The sequence below is a fragment of the Jaculus jaculus genome, chromosome 3, assembly GCF_020740685.1.
Source record: "Jaculus jaculus isolate mJacJac1 chromosome 3, mJacJac1.mat.Y.cur, whole genome shotgun sequence".
In the NCBI taxonomy this organism is placed as follows: Eukaryota; Metazoa; Chordata; class Mammalia; order Rodentia; family Dipodidae; genus Jaculus; species Jaculus jaculus.
This window is the reverse complement of record NC_059104.1, coordinates 167159552-167177446: the sequence shown is the minus strand read 5'-3', so window position 1 is coordinate 167177446 and position 17895 is coordinate 167159552. Positions and strand designations below refer to the sequence as shown.

The 17895-nt window shown below is 43.4% G+C and overlaps 1 protein-coding gene across 2 annotated transcripts in view; it reads left to right on the top strand.

The window, feature by feature from the left end:
- Window positions 1-17895, top strand: part of Uvrag (UV radiation resistance associated) — a 365773-nt gene that overhangs the window by 36320 nt on the left and 311558 nt on the right. The window contains exons 2-3 of one of the 2 annotated variants that reach the window (XM_004656260.3): window positions 2476-2593; window positions 12028-12062. In XM_004656260.3, the coding sequence (XP_004656317.2) occupies window positions 2476-2593; window positions 12028-12062 (153 nt within the window). The remainder of the gene's footprint in view (window positions 1-2475; window positions 2594-12027; window positions 12063-17895) is intronic. The other variant, XM_045145963.1, reaches the window with a different exon arrangement.

The window sequence follows — 17895 nt, the reverse complement described above, 5'->3', positions numbered from 1 at the left end:
CTGGCCCAGGCTGACCTGGAATTCACTGTGTAGTCTCAGGGTACCTTGAACTCAGCAATCCTCCTACCTCTGCCTACTGAGTGCTGGGATTAAATGTGTATACCACCATGCTTGGCTATCTTTCTTTATACTGTATTAGCTATTCTGTTTTTGTTTTAACTCACCTATCTACTTAGAATGTCCTTGTGTTTGCTGAGATCTTCTTTGGTAGCTTTCATCAGTTTTTCAAGTTTTTTTAGTGATTAAAAAAATTAATTAATTTATTTATTTGAGAGAGAGAGGAGGTGGAGAGAGAGAGAATGGGCACTCCAGGGCATCCAACCATTGCAGATGAACTCCTGATGTGTGCACCCCCTTATGCATCTGGCTTACATGGCTCCTAGAGAGTCAAACTGGGATCCTTTGGCTTTGTAGGCAAATGCCTTAACCGCTAAGCAATCTCTCTAGCCCTCCTCTTTTTTTTTTTTCCTGAGGTAGGGTCTCACTCCAACCCAGGCTGACCTGGAATTCACTATGTAGTCTCAGGGTTGCTTTAAACTCATGGCCATCCTCCTACCTCTGTCTCCTGAGTGCTGGGATTAAAGGTGTGCGCCTCCATGCCTGTCTTCAGTTTTTTCATATTGATCTTTTACAGATTTCGTTAGATTTACAGCTAAGTATTTCATTTGGGAGGGTTGTTTTGTGTGTGTAACTTGTCTAAAAGTGGGCAGTGTTTTCAGTTCAGATGAAATGTGATTATGGTGTGTAGATGATTAGTGAGGGAATCCTGATTGTTTAAAACTTTGACTGGAAGGGCCAATGAAAAGTATATAGGGAAAATGGCAGTTTTGTAATTTAGGGTGTGAAATGGAAACCACAGGCAGATTGTGGGAAATCCAGTTTTAGTAAGCCCTGCGAGCTTGGATAAATAAATACATTTGGGGTTTTTCATACTTGGAGGATTAAGCAAATGTATTAGACCATATTTCTTTCTCAAGAATTTTAATCTCTAGATGGAGACAAAGAAGTGGGTTGGCAAGTGCACGGAAGAGGAGAGCTAGGCCCTTCTGGCTGGCTGTAGGCTTAACTGAAGATGTGCGCTCCGAGGAGAAGGGCCTGGCGTCGAGCCGGAAGGGAGAGCTTGATGCATATTTTAGTACTGAGCACTCGCTTTCTATTTTTAAGTCCCTAACGTAACTCACACAGGGTATCTTTGGGGGAATGAATCTGATGCACCCCCGACTTCAGCATTGCCAATTATTTCCTTGTTTTGTTTTGAGACAGAGTCTTACTGTGTAGACCAGGATGGCCTTGAACTTGCAGTGATCTTCCTGCTCTTGTCTTCCAAGTGCTGAGATTCCAGATGTGTACCACCACAGCTGGCTTCTGCCAGTCTCTTTCTCTTAGGGCATGATTTGATTTCCCTTTAGCTTATCTTGTGTGCTTGTCGATTTCTACAGCACGCGTGACTCCAACACTCAAGTGTCCTGGCTGTGAAGTTGTAAGGAAGCTGCTTGATTAGCAAATAGAGACTGGTTTGCTTTGGGTGAAGGGGGATTTAATTTAAATCATAACAATTGGGTTAATGGCTGGATGGAATCACCAGGGAAGTACTAATTTTGGTTTTTGGCTGTGGCCTCTTCCGGTTGTACAAATGATCTGGCATCTAGACTGAATAGGGACACATGTTTGTAATAACTGCTGGTTTTCTGCTGATAGGAGATGGATTTTGCATGTCTACCCAAATCCTTCTGTTAACTACTCAGTTTATGTTCCAGGGAGTAGGAATGCTTTCATTTTCAGGCACACAGCACAAAATGTAATAGCCGTGCTTTTCAGAAATATTTCATGTCTGTTGCCATTTCATACGTTTTTTTCCCCCCCTTTGAGGTAGGGTTTTACTCTAAGCCCAGGCTGACTTAGAATTCACTATGGTCTCAGGGTGGCCTTGAATTCATGGCAATCCTCCTATCTCTGCCTCCCAAGTGCTGGGATTAAAGGTGAGCACCACCACACCTGGAGACATTTCATACTTTAAGTATGTCTTTAAGAAAGATGGGACAGATAGAATTCCTGTTGGGCAAAAGTGATGTTGAGAGATAAATATAAGAGACTGGGTTATGGTTGCTAGCTTGACAAATTAGTGACTGGACAACCTTTTATGTTTCATTTAATTTTTAAAACTTTAAAATTTATTAGAGAAAGAGAGAGGAGAGGGAGGGAAAGAGAGAGAGAGAAACATGGGCGTGTCCAGAGTCTCTAGCCACTGCTAATGAAATCCAGAAGCATGTGCCACCATGTGCATCTGGGTCATGTAGGTTCTGGGAGGCAAATCTGGGTCCTTAGGCTTTGCAGGTAAGCACCTCAACTGCTAGGCCAACTCTTCAGTTCTGTGTTTCATTTTTGAACTACAGCTTTCAGAACATTATATAGGACTAAAAAGCTGAATTTTCTTTTTCTTTTTCTTTCTTTTTTGTTTTTGTGGTTGTCTTTTAGCGACGTCTTCGACATCTTCGGAACATTGCTGCCCGGAACATTGTCAATAGAAATGGCCATCAACTCCTTGATACCTACTTCACGCTTCATTTGTGTAATGCTGAAAAGATATATAGAGGTAAGGAGTCCATGGGCCAACTGATGGTTAAAATCTCATTTTTAATCTCTTGTAACATAAGTGATTCTCAGTGCCTCTACTTCTGCTATTACTGCCTAGTGAAAAGTTAGATCACCCTGTCTGAGAATTCCCGAGCAGTCGTGTATGCTAAAGAGGGATGGGCAGTGGGTAGTTCCATAGGTGATGAGCTTTACACTGGTAAGTTTGCCGTCCTGTTATGAATGCTTGTGTTAATACTCCATTAACTGGCATTTAACACAGTTGATGTGAGCTTGGCATCTTACACTCAGTTCACATTTCTTTATGGTATTCTCATTTTTTCTAACATTATGGTGAAGGTAGGGACTAAATTTGTATCTTCACACTTAATTTCTTTGTGTATATGGGGGTTATAGTTTCTTCCAAACTGTGCATTTTTCTATAAGTGCCAGTCTTAAGAACAGATCACTTATCTGATTCAAAATCACAATCATCGTTGGAACACATATTGAGTGGAAGGTATGAGGGTGTAATAGTTGACAGGAGGTGTTATGGGAAGAAACCATGGTACAGTGATGGTCCCATACCTGGATTAGGCTTGAAAAACACATGGACTCTCACTCTGACTTAGCTGCTCACTACTTTTATGCTATGGATAAAGGTGTTTTGAACCTTACTGTTCTGCTTTATAAAGTAGCAATATAGATTTTTATGAGAGCAACAGAAATAATGCACTGATGCTGGTAAGATGTAAATAAAGTTCTATTTTGAGGCTGGAGAGACAGCTCAGAAGTTAAGACGCCTGTCTGTGAAGCCTAAGGACCCAGGTTCAATTTCCTGGTACCCACCAAAACCAGACACACAAGGTGGCGCATGCATCTGGAGTGGTTTGCAGTGGCTAGAGATCCTTGCATGCCCATTCTTTCTTTCTCTTTCTCTGCATCTCTTTCTCTCTCTTTCCCTCCAATAAGTACATAAATAAATAAAATATCTAAAAAAGAAAAGAAGACATATTTGTGATAACAAATGGTAATAGTTTAACAGGAGATAGTGAGGTCTTACTTGAAATTAAAAAAAAATTATTTGCAGCACTGGGTATGGAACACAGGACCTCAAATATGCTAAGTAAGTGTTTTGTCATGGAGTTACACTGCTAGCCCTGAAACATATTGTAAATTAAAAACAAAATTGTGGGCTGGAGAGATGGCTTAGTGGTTAAGCGCTTGCCTGTGAAGCTTAAGGACCCCGGTTCAAGGCTCGATTCCCCAGGACCCACGTTAGCCAGATGCACAAGGGGGCGCACGCATCTGGAGTTCGTTTGCAGTGGCTGGAAGCCCTGGCGTGTCCATTCTCTCTCTTTCTCTCTCTCTCTGCCTCTCTCTCTGTCACTCTCAAATAAATAAATAAACCAAAACAATATTTAAAAAAATTGTAACCAGGCATAGTGGTGCACGCCTTTAATCTCAGCACTTGGGAGGCAGAGGTAGGATGATCACCATTAGTTCAAGGCCACCCTGAGATCACATAGTAAATTCCAGGTCTGCCTGGGCTAGAGTGAAACTCTACCTTGGAAAACAACAACAACAAAAATTATTTATTTACTTATTTTGAGTGAGAGAGAATGACAGATGGAGAGAATGGGCATACCAGGGCCTCTAGCTACTCTGTAAATCAATTCCAGGTGCTTATGTCACCTTGTGCATCTGGCTTTATGTGGGTCCTAGGGAATTGAACCTGGGTCTTTAAGCATTGCAGGCAAGTGCCTTAATGGCTGAGCTCTCTCTCCAGCCCACTGTTGCATATTTTTAAAACTACTATGTTAATGTGAATGACTACTGCGATCATAGCCGATGTCGTGAATCTCAGAGCGCAACATAATTAACTCACTCAGCCTCTCATAGTGCATGTTGTGCGGGAGCTCGCCACTAAGTGCTGGCTGAGCAGCTCCCTGACGAGCAGCGACTCAGGTGCCCAAGTCCCTTTATCTTGGGATGCTGAGCTCCTCAATGCATGCATTGTCTTGGATAGGGCCAGAGAGAAAATATCTGTGGGAGACTTGAAGTCTATTGGCATAGATTGTCATTTTTAGATGAAAAGGCATCTGGGAGATGTAATGTCACTGGGTGTGTGCAGAAGGACAAATGTAATAGCTTGGTCACTATCTGGTCCAAAGGTGTAAGATGTTTTGTAGATCTCTACACATTTGCTTCACTGCTTGCTGGTTGGTTATGTTACTGAATTACATGGCAGCTTGGCAGATTTGCTAACTGTAAGTGTGTGTGTGTGACTAGAGATTGAGTGCAGTGCCAAGGACTCTGCCACTGAGCTGTGTGTGTCCCAGTCCTTTCTTCACTTCTTGTGCTAATTTTATTATTATTATTAATTTGTTTGCAAAGAGAGAGGAAGAGAGAAAGAAAATGGGCATATCAGGTCCTCTTGCCGCTGCAAACAAACTCCAGATGTTTATGCAACTTGGTGCACGTGGCTTTATGTGTGTGCTGGGGAATTGAACCCAGGCTGTCAGGCTTTTCAGGCATTTAGGCAAGTGCCTTCACTGCTGTGAAGTGCTTCACTTCTCTTTTCACTTTCTTTCTTTTTTTTTTTTTTTTTGAGGTAGGGGCTCACTGTAGCCCAGGCTGACCTGGAATTCACTGTGTAGTCTTAGGGTGGCCTTGAACTCACGGGGATCCTTCTACCTCTGCCTCCCGAGTGCTGGGGTTAAAGGTATGCATCACTACTCTTATTCTGAGACAGGTTCTTGCCAAGTTGCCTAGGTTTGGCTTGCATTTGCTCTGTAGCCCAGGCAGGTCTATACCTTGGAATTCTCCTGCTTCAGGCTCCTGAGCTGGGATTACAGGCTTGTAACATCAGGCCAGTTGAGCGTTTTTGGTTTTGTTGTGTTTATATAGTTAATTTTTTTTTTTTTTTCCTCTCCGAGGTAGGGTCTTATGCTAGCTCAGGCTGACCTGGAATTCACTATTTAGTCTCAGGGTGGTCTTGAACTCATGGCGATCCTCCTACCTTTGCCTCCCAAGTGCTGGGATTAAATAAATTCTTAATAAAACTTTTATGTTTTTGCCCAGATGTTAACTATAATATTAGCAGTACTTGTTGCACTTCAGGAATTTGGGAAATGGTGGCAATTAGTATTAGAATTGTAATGTTAACCATGATAGTTGTTAAAGATAGTAATTGTGGGATTGGTTGATGATCATGGTATAAAGATAAAAGCAAAATGACCTTCTTGTTTTTGCCTTTTGTTTCTTAGTCTTCTGATTACATTTTTTTTTTTTTCAAAATAGGTCTCCACTCTAGCCCAGACTGACCTGGAACTCACTCTGTAGTCCCAGGCTGGCCTGGAACTCACAGTGATCCTCTTACTTCTGCCTCCCAAGTGCTGGGATTAAAGGTGTGTGTCACCATGCCCGGATGATTACATTTTGAATTTAGAAGTTACTTTCTTTACTTATGAGAATGAATGGGCATGCCAGGGCATGCAGCCATTGCAAATGAATTCCAGACACATGTACCACCATGTGTGTTACCATAGATTTTCTTGAAGTTATCAATGAAATTATCATTAACCCAACCAGAGATTGTTCCAAGCATTAGAGCAATGCTTGACACATTCCATCCTATCCTGTCTTATCCTGTCCTATCAATTCTGTTCTATCCCATTTTCTCATATATTTAAAAATATTTTTATTCATTTGAGAGAGAGAGCACGAGAATTTGAACTGCAGACACATGCACCACTGTGTGCATCTGGCTTTACGTGGGTACTAGGAAATCAAACTCTGGGGTGGTAGGCTTTGCAAGCAAGTGTCTTAACCATTGAGCCATCTCTCCAACCCCTTTCTTGTATTTTTAGTTTAAGTTTCTTGAATAGGACATGCATTCTATGGTTCAAAATATGTAAAGGTTTTAATTAAAGCCTCTATTTCACCTGTGGCTAGCCCATCATCCACTTTTACTCATTTCTTGTTCAGTTTTTCTTTATGCAAATATAAATAAGAATGTTCTTTTTTTTTTTTTAATTTTTTTGAGGTAGGGTCTTACTGACCTGGAATTCACTATGTAGTCTCAGTCTGGCCTCAAACTCACAGTGATCCTCCTACCTCTGCCTGCCGAGTGCTGGCATTAAAGGCGTGTGCCACCACCCCTAACTAGAGTGTTCTTAGCGCTTTCCTAACTCCTTTCCTCACAATGGCACCATGTGTTTCTGTGGTTTTCATTTCTTACTTGGTGTGTATGTCTGTTTTCCGTTTGATCTGTAGAGTCTCCCTAGTCTTTCGTTGAGCTTCCGTTGATTAGATTAGACACCACAACTTGTTCGTTGTCCCTGTTCTTTCAGTCCACACACACAGCTGCTCTGAATGACTTCTCAGGTACATCGCGTTGTGTCAGCACTAGTATATAACTCGGATAAAGTACAGGAAGTGGGGTCCTGGGACAGAGGGGCTCTACTCTGGCGGATACTGCAGTGTTGTGCTTATGGGAGTTGTTTTACACATGAGCACCTTTTCCCTCTGCCTCACAAATAAGACTGAGCCGGGCGCTGGCGTGGCACACACCTTTAATCCGGGCACTGGGGAGGCAGGGGGAAGAGGATCGCCCTGATTTCGAGGCCAGCATGAGATTAGAGTGAGACCCTACCTTGAAAAACCAAAGGGGGTAAAAAGACTGTGAACTACTGAATATTTGCCAACTTAATAGGTGAAAAAGTTTTTCAGCATAAGTCAAGCTTGTATTTCTACTATTATGAGTGAGTTTGAGGCACTAAAAAAACATTTATTGAATGAATGGAATATAGCATAACAGCCCAAACCTCCTGCCCTTGGCACCACACCCTGCAGTCCCCCCCCCAGGTGTTCGGGATCTGAACTTTCATGCACGTGCTTTACCCACTGAGCCATCTCCCTCCCCAGCACTGTCCTCCGTCTGTCTGTCTTAATCTACTTATCTCTAGCCCAGTTTTTAACTGATTTTAAAAGTGATACTTGTAATAAATTTAAACAAAATGTATGCAGTGAACAACACAAAATTAATATAAAATATGCTAAATAGAAATTAAAAATATTTTGTTAAAAAAATGCTTGCCGGGCATGGTGGCACATGCCTTTATTCCCAGCACTGGGAGGCAGAGGTAGGAGGATTGCTGTGAGTTCAAGGCTACCCTAAGACTACATAGTGAATTCCAGGTCAGCCTGCATTGGAATGAAACACTACTTTGAAAAACAAAAACAAAAACAAAAAAATGCTTTTAGAGCCAAGCATGGTGGTACATGCCTTTAATCCCAGCACTCAGGAAGCCGAGGAGGAGGATTGCTGTGAGTTTGTGGTCAGCCTTGAACTAGAGGGTAAATTCCAGATCAGCCTGGTCTAGAGTGAGACCTTACCCCCAAAAGACCTAAAAAAACAAACAGAAAAGATTTGTCCCTTAGATTCACATCTTTAAAACTTTTAATGCTATAAATACAAATAGTTACTTGAATATCCAAATTTATAGAACCTTAAATATTCATCAGAACATCCCCTCCTTTTTTTTCTTTCCCCGAGGTATGGTTTCACTTTAGTTCAGTCTGACCTGACATTCACTATGTAGTCTGAGGGTGCCCTTGAACCCATGGTGAGCCTCTTCCTTCTGCCTCCCAAGTGCTGTAATTAAATGCGTGTGCCACCATGTCAGGCAGAACATTCATTCATGGGTGTGTGTGTGTGTGTGTGTGTGTGTGTGTGTGTGTGTGTATGTATGTATGTATGTATGTATGTATGTATTTAACTTATTTGCTGGAGAGAGGGTGGGGAAATGAATGAGAATGAGAATGAATGAGAATGGGCATGCCAGGGCTTCCAGCCACTGCAGATGAACTCCAGTGCATGCACCACATTGTGCATCTGGTTTTATGTAGGTACTGGGAACTCGAACCCAGGTGGTCAGGCTTTGTCAGGAAGCACCTTTTACCACCGAACCATCTCTCTAGCCCCCACAACAATCCTTTTTTAAAATTAGAATTTTCTTTATCTTATTTAAAAACAATTATTCATAATAGCAAGAATTTCAAACTGCCATTCAGCTAATGAAAATAAGTGGCCTGAACCTGCTGCCTAAGGTAAAGGCCATCAGCGTAATTAGAAGAATTTGGATCATGTTGTAAGTCCTCTCTTTGGACTTGTTTTCCCACATACCATTATGACTGTGTCTCAAAAAATTGAATCACTAACTTTTTTTGAAGACAAGGATCAAGTAGTGTAGGTAGTTTGCTTGCTCAGAAATGCCTTAAACAGTGCCTGTAAGTTTTGGGCTGAGCCTCCCTTCTCTACCTTCTGCACCTTCCAAGCCTGAGGCATTAGTGGGCCCCTGGCCTGCCACGTTTGTACCCTGTGTGTACTGTTACATGCTAAGCCATTTTCTCTTTTTTTTTAATTTTTATTTTTTAAATTTTTATTTATTTATTTGAGAGCGACAGACACAGAGAGAAAGACAGATAGAGGGATAGAGAGAGAATGGGCGCGCCAGGGTTTCCAGCCTCTGCAAACGAACTCCAGACGCGTGCGCCCCCTTGTGCATCTGGCTAACGTGGGACCTGGGGAACCGAGCCTCGAACTGGGGTCCTTAGGCTTCACAGGCAAGTGCTCAACCGCTAAGCCATCTCTCCAGCCCCCGTTTTCTCTTAAGCTTGATTATTATTATTATTATTATTATTATTATTATTATTGGGTTTTTGAAGTAGGGTCTCGTTCTAGCCCAGGCTGACCTGGAATTCACTATGTAGTCTCAGGGTGGCCTTTAACTCACCGTGGTCCTCCTTCCACTGCCTCTTGAGGGCCGGGACTAAAGGTACGTGCCACCACACCTGGCCAGCTTTATTGTTTTTAAACCTATGCCAAAGTATAATCTGAGATGGTTTGTTCAGTAACAGAATACTTACAGATCGTCTCCCTCGTTCCAGGACAAGTTTTAGCTGTTGAGGAGATAATAGTCGCGTGAGTGGGGCCTGCAGTTATAGGAGAGTATGTGAGATACAGGTTTCAGTTTGCCAGGAAGAACGTCATCCACGTGTCATGTCCCATCTTGCCAGCACCAGTGGCATGTGCATCCTATGGGAAATGTTGACCTGTGACAGCAGAGACTGCAGAAGCCTCAAGGCTCTGGGGAAGAATAGCAGGGTGTTTGGGGTTCCGAAAAGTCCTTGAACCCTAAACCCTAGGTTCACGTCTAATTTTAGTCAAAGAAGTGCCTAAAATAAGACTGAGAAGATTATATTAAATTATTTTATTTATTTAGAGAAGTACAGAACTAAGGAAAGCCACCCATGTGGCTTGAGAGCCCACCTGGTGAGCCTGGAAAAACTGTGGAAAGGACAGAAAAGAAAGTACAGAGAGCTCCTGCATGTGGAGGAAGAGCCCTGTGGAAAGTGGGAGCCAGGGGGCTCTCCCCTTGGCGCCGTCAGCAGTGGAGGGGGTGGGGATCTGAGTGGTCAGTCAGCTCAGAGGGCCTCCCCTTGCAAATATTTTTTTTTTTTTTTTTTGAGGTAAGGTTTCACTGAAGCCTGGCTGACCTGGAATTCACTATGTAGTCTCAGTGTGGCCTTGAACTCATGGCGATCCTCCTACCTGTGCCTCCTGAGTGCTGGGATTAAAGGCTGCATCACCATGCTGGCTGGCAAATGTTTTTATAATCTTAGGGTGGTGGGCCCTACCTTTGGGCTCAGGTCTGGCCTGGGCTAGGGCTGTCTCAGGAAGAGGCCAGCCAAGTTCTGGAGTCCGAGCTTGACCAACCACAGTGTTAGGATTAGATTTCAGTACGAGGAGAGCCCTCCCTCCCTTGTTAGTAGAAAGACAGGTTTAGGGAACTAGGCAAGAGATAAGAAGTGAGATCATCCTTTGATCTCTACCGAGTGCACACTGCCCTGCCTTTTTACTTGCAGGGCCTCCCTACCACCCTAGCTGCCCAGCAAAGCTACCTGGTGCCCCCCGTCCCCTGCAAAAAGGGAACTTGGCAGTTGGCTGAAAAATGCTGGTTGGCTGTCGGGAATGTCTGTTAGAACCTCCAAGATGTTTTTATTTTACCTTTGGATTTTGTAACATTTACCTACATATATGTAGAATCATGAAATTTTGTTTTGTTTTGTTTTTTGAGGTAGGTCTCACTCTAGCTCAGGTTGACCAGGAATTCACTATATAGTCTCAGGGTGGCCTTGAACTCATTGTGATCCTCCTACCTCTGCCTCCTGAGTGCTGGGATCAAAGGTGTGCGCCACTGTCCCCGGCTAGGCTAGAATCATGAAATTTTGATGCTTACCCAACAGCTTTGATTGTTAGACAAATTTTCTACGATGGGTCTAAGGAGGTTAAAGAGATGGAATGTTAGTGACATATATAGAAGTGACAAATTGGGTGTGGTGGCACATGCTTTTAATATCAATACTCAGGAGGCCAAGATAGGAGGATCACTGTGAGTTCCAGGTCACAGATAGGCTAGAGTGAGACCCTACCTCAAAAACCCACAAGGGGCTGGAGAAAAGGCTCAGTGATTAAGGTACTTGCCCATAAGGCCTACAACTCGGTTCAGTTCCCTGGTACCCTCGTAAAGCCAGCTGCTTACAAAGGGACACATGCATATGGAGTTTGTCACTGCTGGAGGCCCTTCTCTGTTACCAGCCCACATGTTTCCTTGAGACAATGTCTCACCAAACCCCATGCACACTGGCTGAGCAGTGAGCCCCAGCAGTTCTCAGGTCTCTGCTCCCCACATGATGGGGTTACAGGCATGCGTGGCCACACCTTACTATTTACGTAGATGCTGGGGAATCTAACTCAAGGTCCTCTCAGGCCCTCAGCGTGTTAGGCAAGAGCTCTTACCTGCTAATCCACCACCTAGTCCCCAAAGATTGAGCATTTTAAGGTCTCAAATTAGAATGTGTTCTAAAAGTTGATACCATAAAATTAAATCTGAAAAGCTTCTTACCTTCACTGATGATTTCCCCATTTAATACACCTTAGTCTTTGTTTCTACTTTATTATTGTTGTTATTTTTTTTTTTTTGTTTGTTTGTTTTTGTTTTTCGAGGTAAGGTCTCACTCTAGCCCAGGCTGACCTGGAATTCACTATGGAGTCTCAATTATTGTTGTTATTTTAAATAGGGATGATGGAATGTGGATGGGTCCCTTGGAAGTGTTTTAAATGCCTTAGTAGAACATTTAAAAAAAATTTACAGGATTTATTGCCTGGCATGGTGGCACCCACTTTTAATCCCAGCACTCAGGAGGCAGAGGTAGGAGGATCGCCATGAGTTTGAGGCCACCCTGAGACTCCATAGTGAATTCCAGGTCTGGGCTAGAGTGAGACCTTACCTCAGGGGAAAACAAAACAAAACAAAAAAACCTTATGGGATTTAGTTAATGAGCTTATTTTCTTTCATATCACTTACTGTTCTTTTTCTTCTTTTCCAGAATTTTATAGAAGTGAAGTGGTTAAGAATTCCTTGGTAAGTTTGCATCGTGACAGGTCTATGTGACCCAGTTTGTAACCCCTGTTTCAGAAAATGCAGAATAAGAAATAAGTGCGTTATGCTGCATGGGGAAAGCAGCTGGGCTAGTGGGAAATCACTGTTGTGCTGTCTTGTGCAAACAGATCAGGCACTTGACAAATATTTACTCAGTGAACTGATATTTTTTCTGTTGAAAACATTTTACTATGTCAACTCATATTCCATAATTGTCACTTCAACTTATAAAGAGATCATGACTGTGGTTCTGTATTTGTTAATATAAAATTCGTATGACTAGTTTTTTCTAGGGCCTTTGCATGGGGAACCTTGTTTCTTGGTGAAAATATTGCTTAATTATAAAGTTGGAAGTGTCCACCAGAGCCTGGTAGATAGAGGTAGGAAGGTCTCAAGTTCTAAGCCGGGGCTGTACAGTGAGAGCCTGTCTCAAAAAAAAAAAAAAAAAAAAAAAAAAAAAGTAAGTTGGAAGTGTCTTACTTTTGATAATTTATACACTTGATATTTGCTTAAGTGTGTCAATTTATTAGATTATATTGAAACAAAGGAGTTTTTAGTAATGAAAATATCCTTTTAGTTGCATAAGACCTTAATAGATCTCCCACTACCCATTCTTCTAATGTGTGCTTGATACTCTTCACCTCATACTGTGTTCCAGCCACGATTCCTTCCCTTTCCCTTTCCTTTTCTTTCCTTTTTCTTTCTTTTGAGGCAGGGTCTCACTGTAACCTAGGCTGACCTGGAAGTCACTCAGTAGTCCAGGCTGGCCTAGAACTCACAGCAGTCCTCCTACCTCAGCCTCTCAAATGCTGAGACGATGGGGGTGCGCCTCCACACCCAGCTCAGGCTACGCTTCTTCCTGCAGCCAAGCTCGCAGCCTTGTCCTGCTCCTTCAGCCTGTAGCCTCGCTTCCCCGGCACCTGGCTGAGGGCATCTCTGTCATGCCGGCTATGTCACTGTCAAGGCCTACCACAGCCAGTCATTTTACCTGAAGTTGTCCCTGTCTTTTAGTCACTCTTTCTCATGACACTCTCATTTTGTTTCCCTTAGTGCATTTTCACATTTATTTTTAACTGTACACTGACTGGTGTGTAAGTTCAATGAAGACAGGACCTTACTGCTCTAGTTCGCCACTGGAGCCCTAAAATCAGGTTAATATAAAGGCTTAGTGATTGCTTGTTAAAAGAATACATGCATGTTAGTCTTACATTCTACTTACAGAACCCTTTTACAGATGTCACTTCTATTTTGACCCATATCCATCTGTCCCTGCCTCCCCAGCCCTGACATTATTTATAAGTCATTACCACCATGTCTATTTGGTGTGTGTTCTGGGCCTTGAATTTGGGTCCTCATGCTTTCAAGTTAAGCACGTTATCTTCTCAGCTTCCTCCTTTTTTTTTTTTTTTAAATTTATTTATTTATTTGAGAGTGACAGACACAGAGAGAAAGACAGATAGAGGGAGAGAGAGAGAATGGGCGCGCCAGGGCCTCCAGCCTCTGCAAGCGAACTCCAGACGCGTGCGCCCCCTTGTGCATCTGGCTAACGTGGGACCTGGGGAACCAAGCCTTGAACCTGGGTCCTTAGGCTTCACAGGCAAGCGCTTAACCGCTAAGCCATCTCTCCAGCCCGCTTCCTCCTTTTTAATATTCTTTCGTTGTTGCTGTTTGGAGATGGAGTCTCGCTCTAGCCTAGCTGACCTGGAATTTACTCTGTAGTCTCAGGCTTGCCTCAAACTCACAGCGATCCTCCTACCTCTGCCTCCTGAGTGCTGGGATTAAAGGCATGTGCCACCATGCCCAGTCTCTTCATATTCTTGAGTCTGTTTTCTCATGTTTTCTTTGACATCAGTGTAGCAAATCTGAGCCGCCCTGGCCTGACAATCAAGCTTAGAATATGAACCTAGGTGAAAAGTCTTCATTTTCTTCTCTTTTCTTTTTTAAAATAATTTTATTAGAGAGAGGGAGAGGAGAGAATGGGCACACCAGGGCCTCTAGTCACTGCGAACAAACTCCAGACATGTTTCACCTTGTGAATCTGGTTCATGTGGGTATTGGGGAATTGAACCTGGGTCCTTAGGCTTCACAGGCAAGCGCCTTAGCTGCTAAGCCATCTCTCCAGCCCAAAAGTGTACATTTTAAAGTTAAAGGAGTAAATAAATAAAACTCACAAGTTCATCAGAGACAAACTAAGTTCACCTGAAGGGAAAGTTTACCAGGCCTTTGCTAAAGTACTTAAAACCTTGCCTAATCCGTTAATACCAGTTGAGGATCTGAGGTTTCAGAGTACACATTAGTCAGTAAACACATTTATGGAAGAATTTGTTTATTTAAGAGATATTTGTTCCGCATCCTGTATGCACTAAGCACAATGACAACCAATAATGATCAAAGCTTTTAAACCACACACTATACTCAGATATCACAGTGGCTTAAAATTTGCAAAATCTTTAGTGTACAACACACACCGAGTTGGAAGGGATTAGAAGTCTTTTGGTCTAATATTTCCCGTTGTCCTGTGTATATCCTCCAATATCCTTGTGAGACGGCTTGTAGCTGGTGTGCACTTGGCATGAAGGGATAACACTAGTTGTTTCAAAGCAGTTGAAGATAGGAACCAAAGGGAATTGCAAATAGGAGTCAACATTTAACAGAGATGATGTTTTTAGAAATACAGACCTGGAAGTCTAGTGAGTATCAGACAAATACAGTGCCAGTAGAATGATACACTACAGTCCTACCGTGGTATAATGTCCATGATGACACAAATCTGGGTGAAAAAGCAGTGGTGAGTTGTAAAGTTACCTCCAGCGAGACAAGCACTTAACCGTGGAAAAGGAAGTCGAGCAAATCAAGTCAACATTCGCATTCTGCACCGTTGTTCCCCTCGCTGTGGAGAGCTACCTGCTAACTTCTGTCTCCACCTCAGCCAGGAGCAGAGGAGAAACCAGTCTTCACTCAGTAGCTGTTCTTTGTTAGGCCTTGTGTGAGGCTTTTCTTTTTTCTTTTTTTGGTTTTTCAAGGTAGGGTCTCACTGTAGCCCAGGCTAACCTGGAATTCACTATGTAGTCTCAGGGTGGCCTTGAACTCACAGCGATCCTCCTACCTCTGCCTCCCGAGTGCTGGGATTAAAGGCGTGAGCCACCACGCCCGGCAGGCTTTTCTTTTATTTAACAGTCTATCTAATTATTAATCTGTTGCTCTCTTATCCATCTATCCATTTCTCTATTATCCATTCATATGTCTATCGATCTTTTTCTGTATTTTCCATCAATCAGTCAGTCAATCAATCAATCAATCAATCATCTGTTGGCATAGGGGTTCACTATCTTACCCAGGCCGATGTAAAATTCACTGTATGGACTGGGCTGGCCAGGAACTTGCAGTCCTCCTGCCTCAGGTAGGATTATAGTCACTATGAAGCACCTGGTGGCAGGCATTTTTATTTATTTTTTTCGAGGTAGGCTCTCACTCTGGCCCAGGCTGGACCTGGAATTCACTATGTAGTCTCAGGGTGGCCTAGAACTCACAGTGATCCTCCTACCTCTGCCTCCCGAGTGCTGGGATTAAAGGAGGGAACCACTACGCCTGGCTGCATTTTTTTTTTTTTTAAAGAAAGCTTGAGGGCTGGCTTAGCGGTTAAGGCATTTACCTGCAAGGTCAGAGGACTCAGGTTCAATTCCCCAGTGGCTGGTGGCCCTGGCGAGCCCATTCTCTCTCTCTCTCTCTCTCCCTCTTTCTCTGACAAATACATAAAAATAAATATTAAAAAAAAAGAAAAAGATTGTAATTCTATGTGTGTGTGTGTGTATGTGTGTGTGTGTGTGTGTGTAATGTGACGTGTGCGCTGTGGGAGTGAGATGTGTGCACGCGTATGTGTCCTGGCCATGTCACATACGCTTGCCTGCGATGAGAGTCCCTTGTCTGTGGTGACCAGAGGGGCACATTTGGCATCCCACTCCGTTGCTGATCTGCAGTGTCGTGTGTTGACTGAGGATTTTACTCATGCTGGAGTTTCTGGGACTTCTGTGCTTCTTGGGTTTTGCCCAGCTGTGTTACGTGGGATCTGGAGGTTTGAACTCTTCCTCACACCCTCGTGCTTATTCAGGAAGTGCACTTAACCACCGAGCCATTGTCTCTCCAGCTCTCAGGCATTTTATCTTGTGTTGCTTGACGTATGCTGTCATTACTGATGGGAGGGACTTAAGGAACATGGCCACCCTAAGATACCAACCTTATTGTATTTCAGAAGACACCTGAGGAGGAGGGAAGAGCAGGAGAGATTTGAGAACAGTTCTAGACAGGGTTCTACAGTCATGTGACCCTGCCAAAGTCACTGGCCTTTTCTGAGCATCTAGTCTTAAAAGACATGTGCCTGCACACAACTGAACACGCATCCCCACCGTCCTGTGAAAGAGTAACACTGTCTAGTGTGCCTGTCTTGTGTCGCTTTGTAATTGCTCATGCCTCCAGATTAGTGCCACCCAGCAAAACCTCGCGTAGTGATGGTGATGCTATCTACAGCTGCCACTTGTCTCACAAGGCTGCTGAGCACTGGAAATGCGATTGAGGTTGCTGCTGAGCTGAGTTTTGTTACATTTTAATTTAATTAATTAATTTATTTTGACAGAGAAAGACGGAGGGAGGGAGTGAGTGAGGGAGAGACAGAGAGAGACAGAGAGAGAGAGAGAGAGAGAGAGAGAGAGAGAGAGAGAAGGAGAATGGGCATACCAGGGCCTCCAGCCACTGCAGATGAACTCCAGATGCATGTGCCTCCTTGTGCTAATGTGGGTCCTGGGGAATCAAACCGGGGTCCTTTGGCTCTGCAGGCAAACGTCTTAACTGCTAAGCCATCCCTCTAGCCTCCAAGCTGAGTTTTAAATCTTATTTGAGTTCAAGAATCATGTGCCTGGTAAATAGTGCATTAGACAAGATGCTTCTGTAAAACTTCCTTGTAATTATTAACAGGAAGAAATATTTATTTATTTAATTTATGAGAGAGAGAGAGAATATGGGCATACTAGGGCTTTCAATCACTGCAGATGAACTCCAGATGCATGAGCCACCTTGTGCATCTGGCTTATGTGGGTACTGGGGAATTGAACCTGGGTCCTTTGGCTTTGCAGGAAAGTGCCTTAACTGCTAACCCATCTCTCCATCCCATTATTTCCTTTTTAACAAGTACTCTGTATTTTTAAATTTTTTTTATTATTTTTATTTATTTATTTGAGAGTGACAGAGAGAGAAAGAGGCAGAGAGATAGAGAGAGAGAATGGGCGTGCCATGGCCTCCAGCCACTGCAGATGAGCTCCAGATGCATGTGCTCCCTTGTGCATCTGGCTAATGTGGGTCCTGGGCAATTGAGCTTCGTACTGGGGTCCTTAGGCTTCAGAGGCAAGCACTTAACCACTAAGCCATCTCTCCAGCCCACAAGTACTCTGTATTTGGTTTGGAGATTTCGATCTTTTGGTAAAATGCCTGCCACATATGCATGAGGATCTGAGTTCAGTCCCCAGTCTGCATGGAACTTCTGGCCATGGTGGCACATGCCTGTAACCTCCCCCGCCCCAATGCTAGACATGCAGAGACAGGAGGATCCCTGGAGCTTGCCAGCAAGCCAGTCCAGCCTTACTGGTGAGCTCCAAGCCAATGAGAGACCCTGTCTGAAAAAGTGGACGGTGTACCTGCGGATGCCACCCCAGGATGTCCTCTGGCCTCCACAGACATGTGTATACACACATACACACTTACACAGTGTGCCTGCACGTATGTACACACATACCACCAACATACAAGGTAGTTAATTCTCACACCC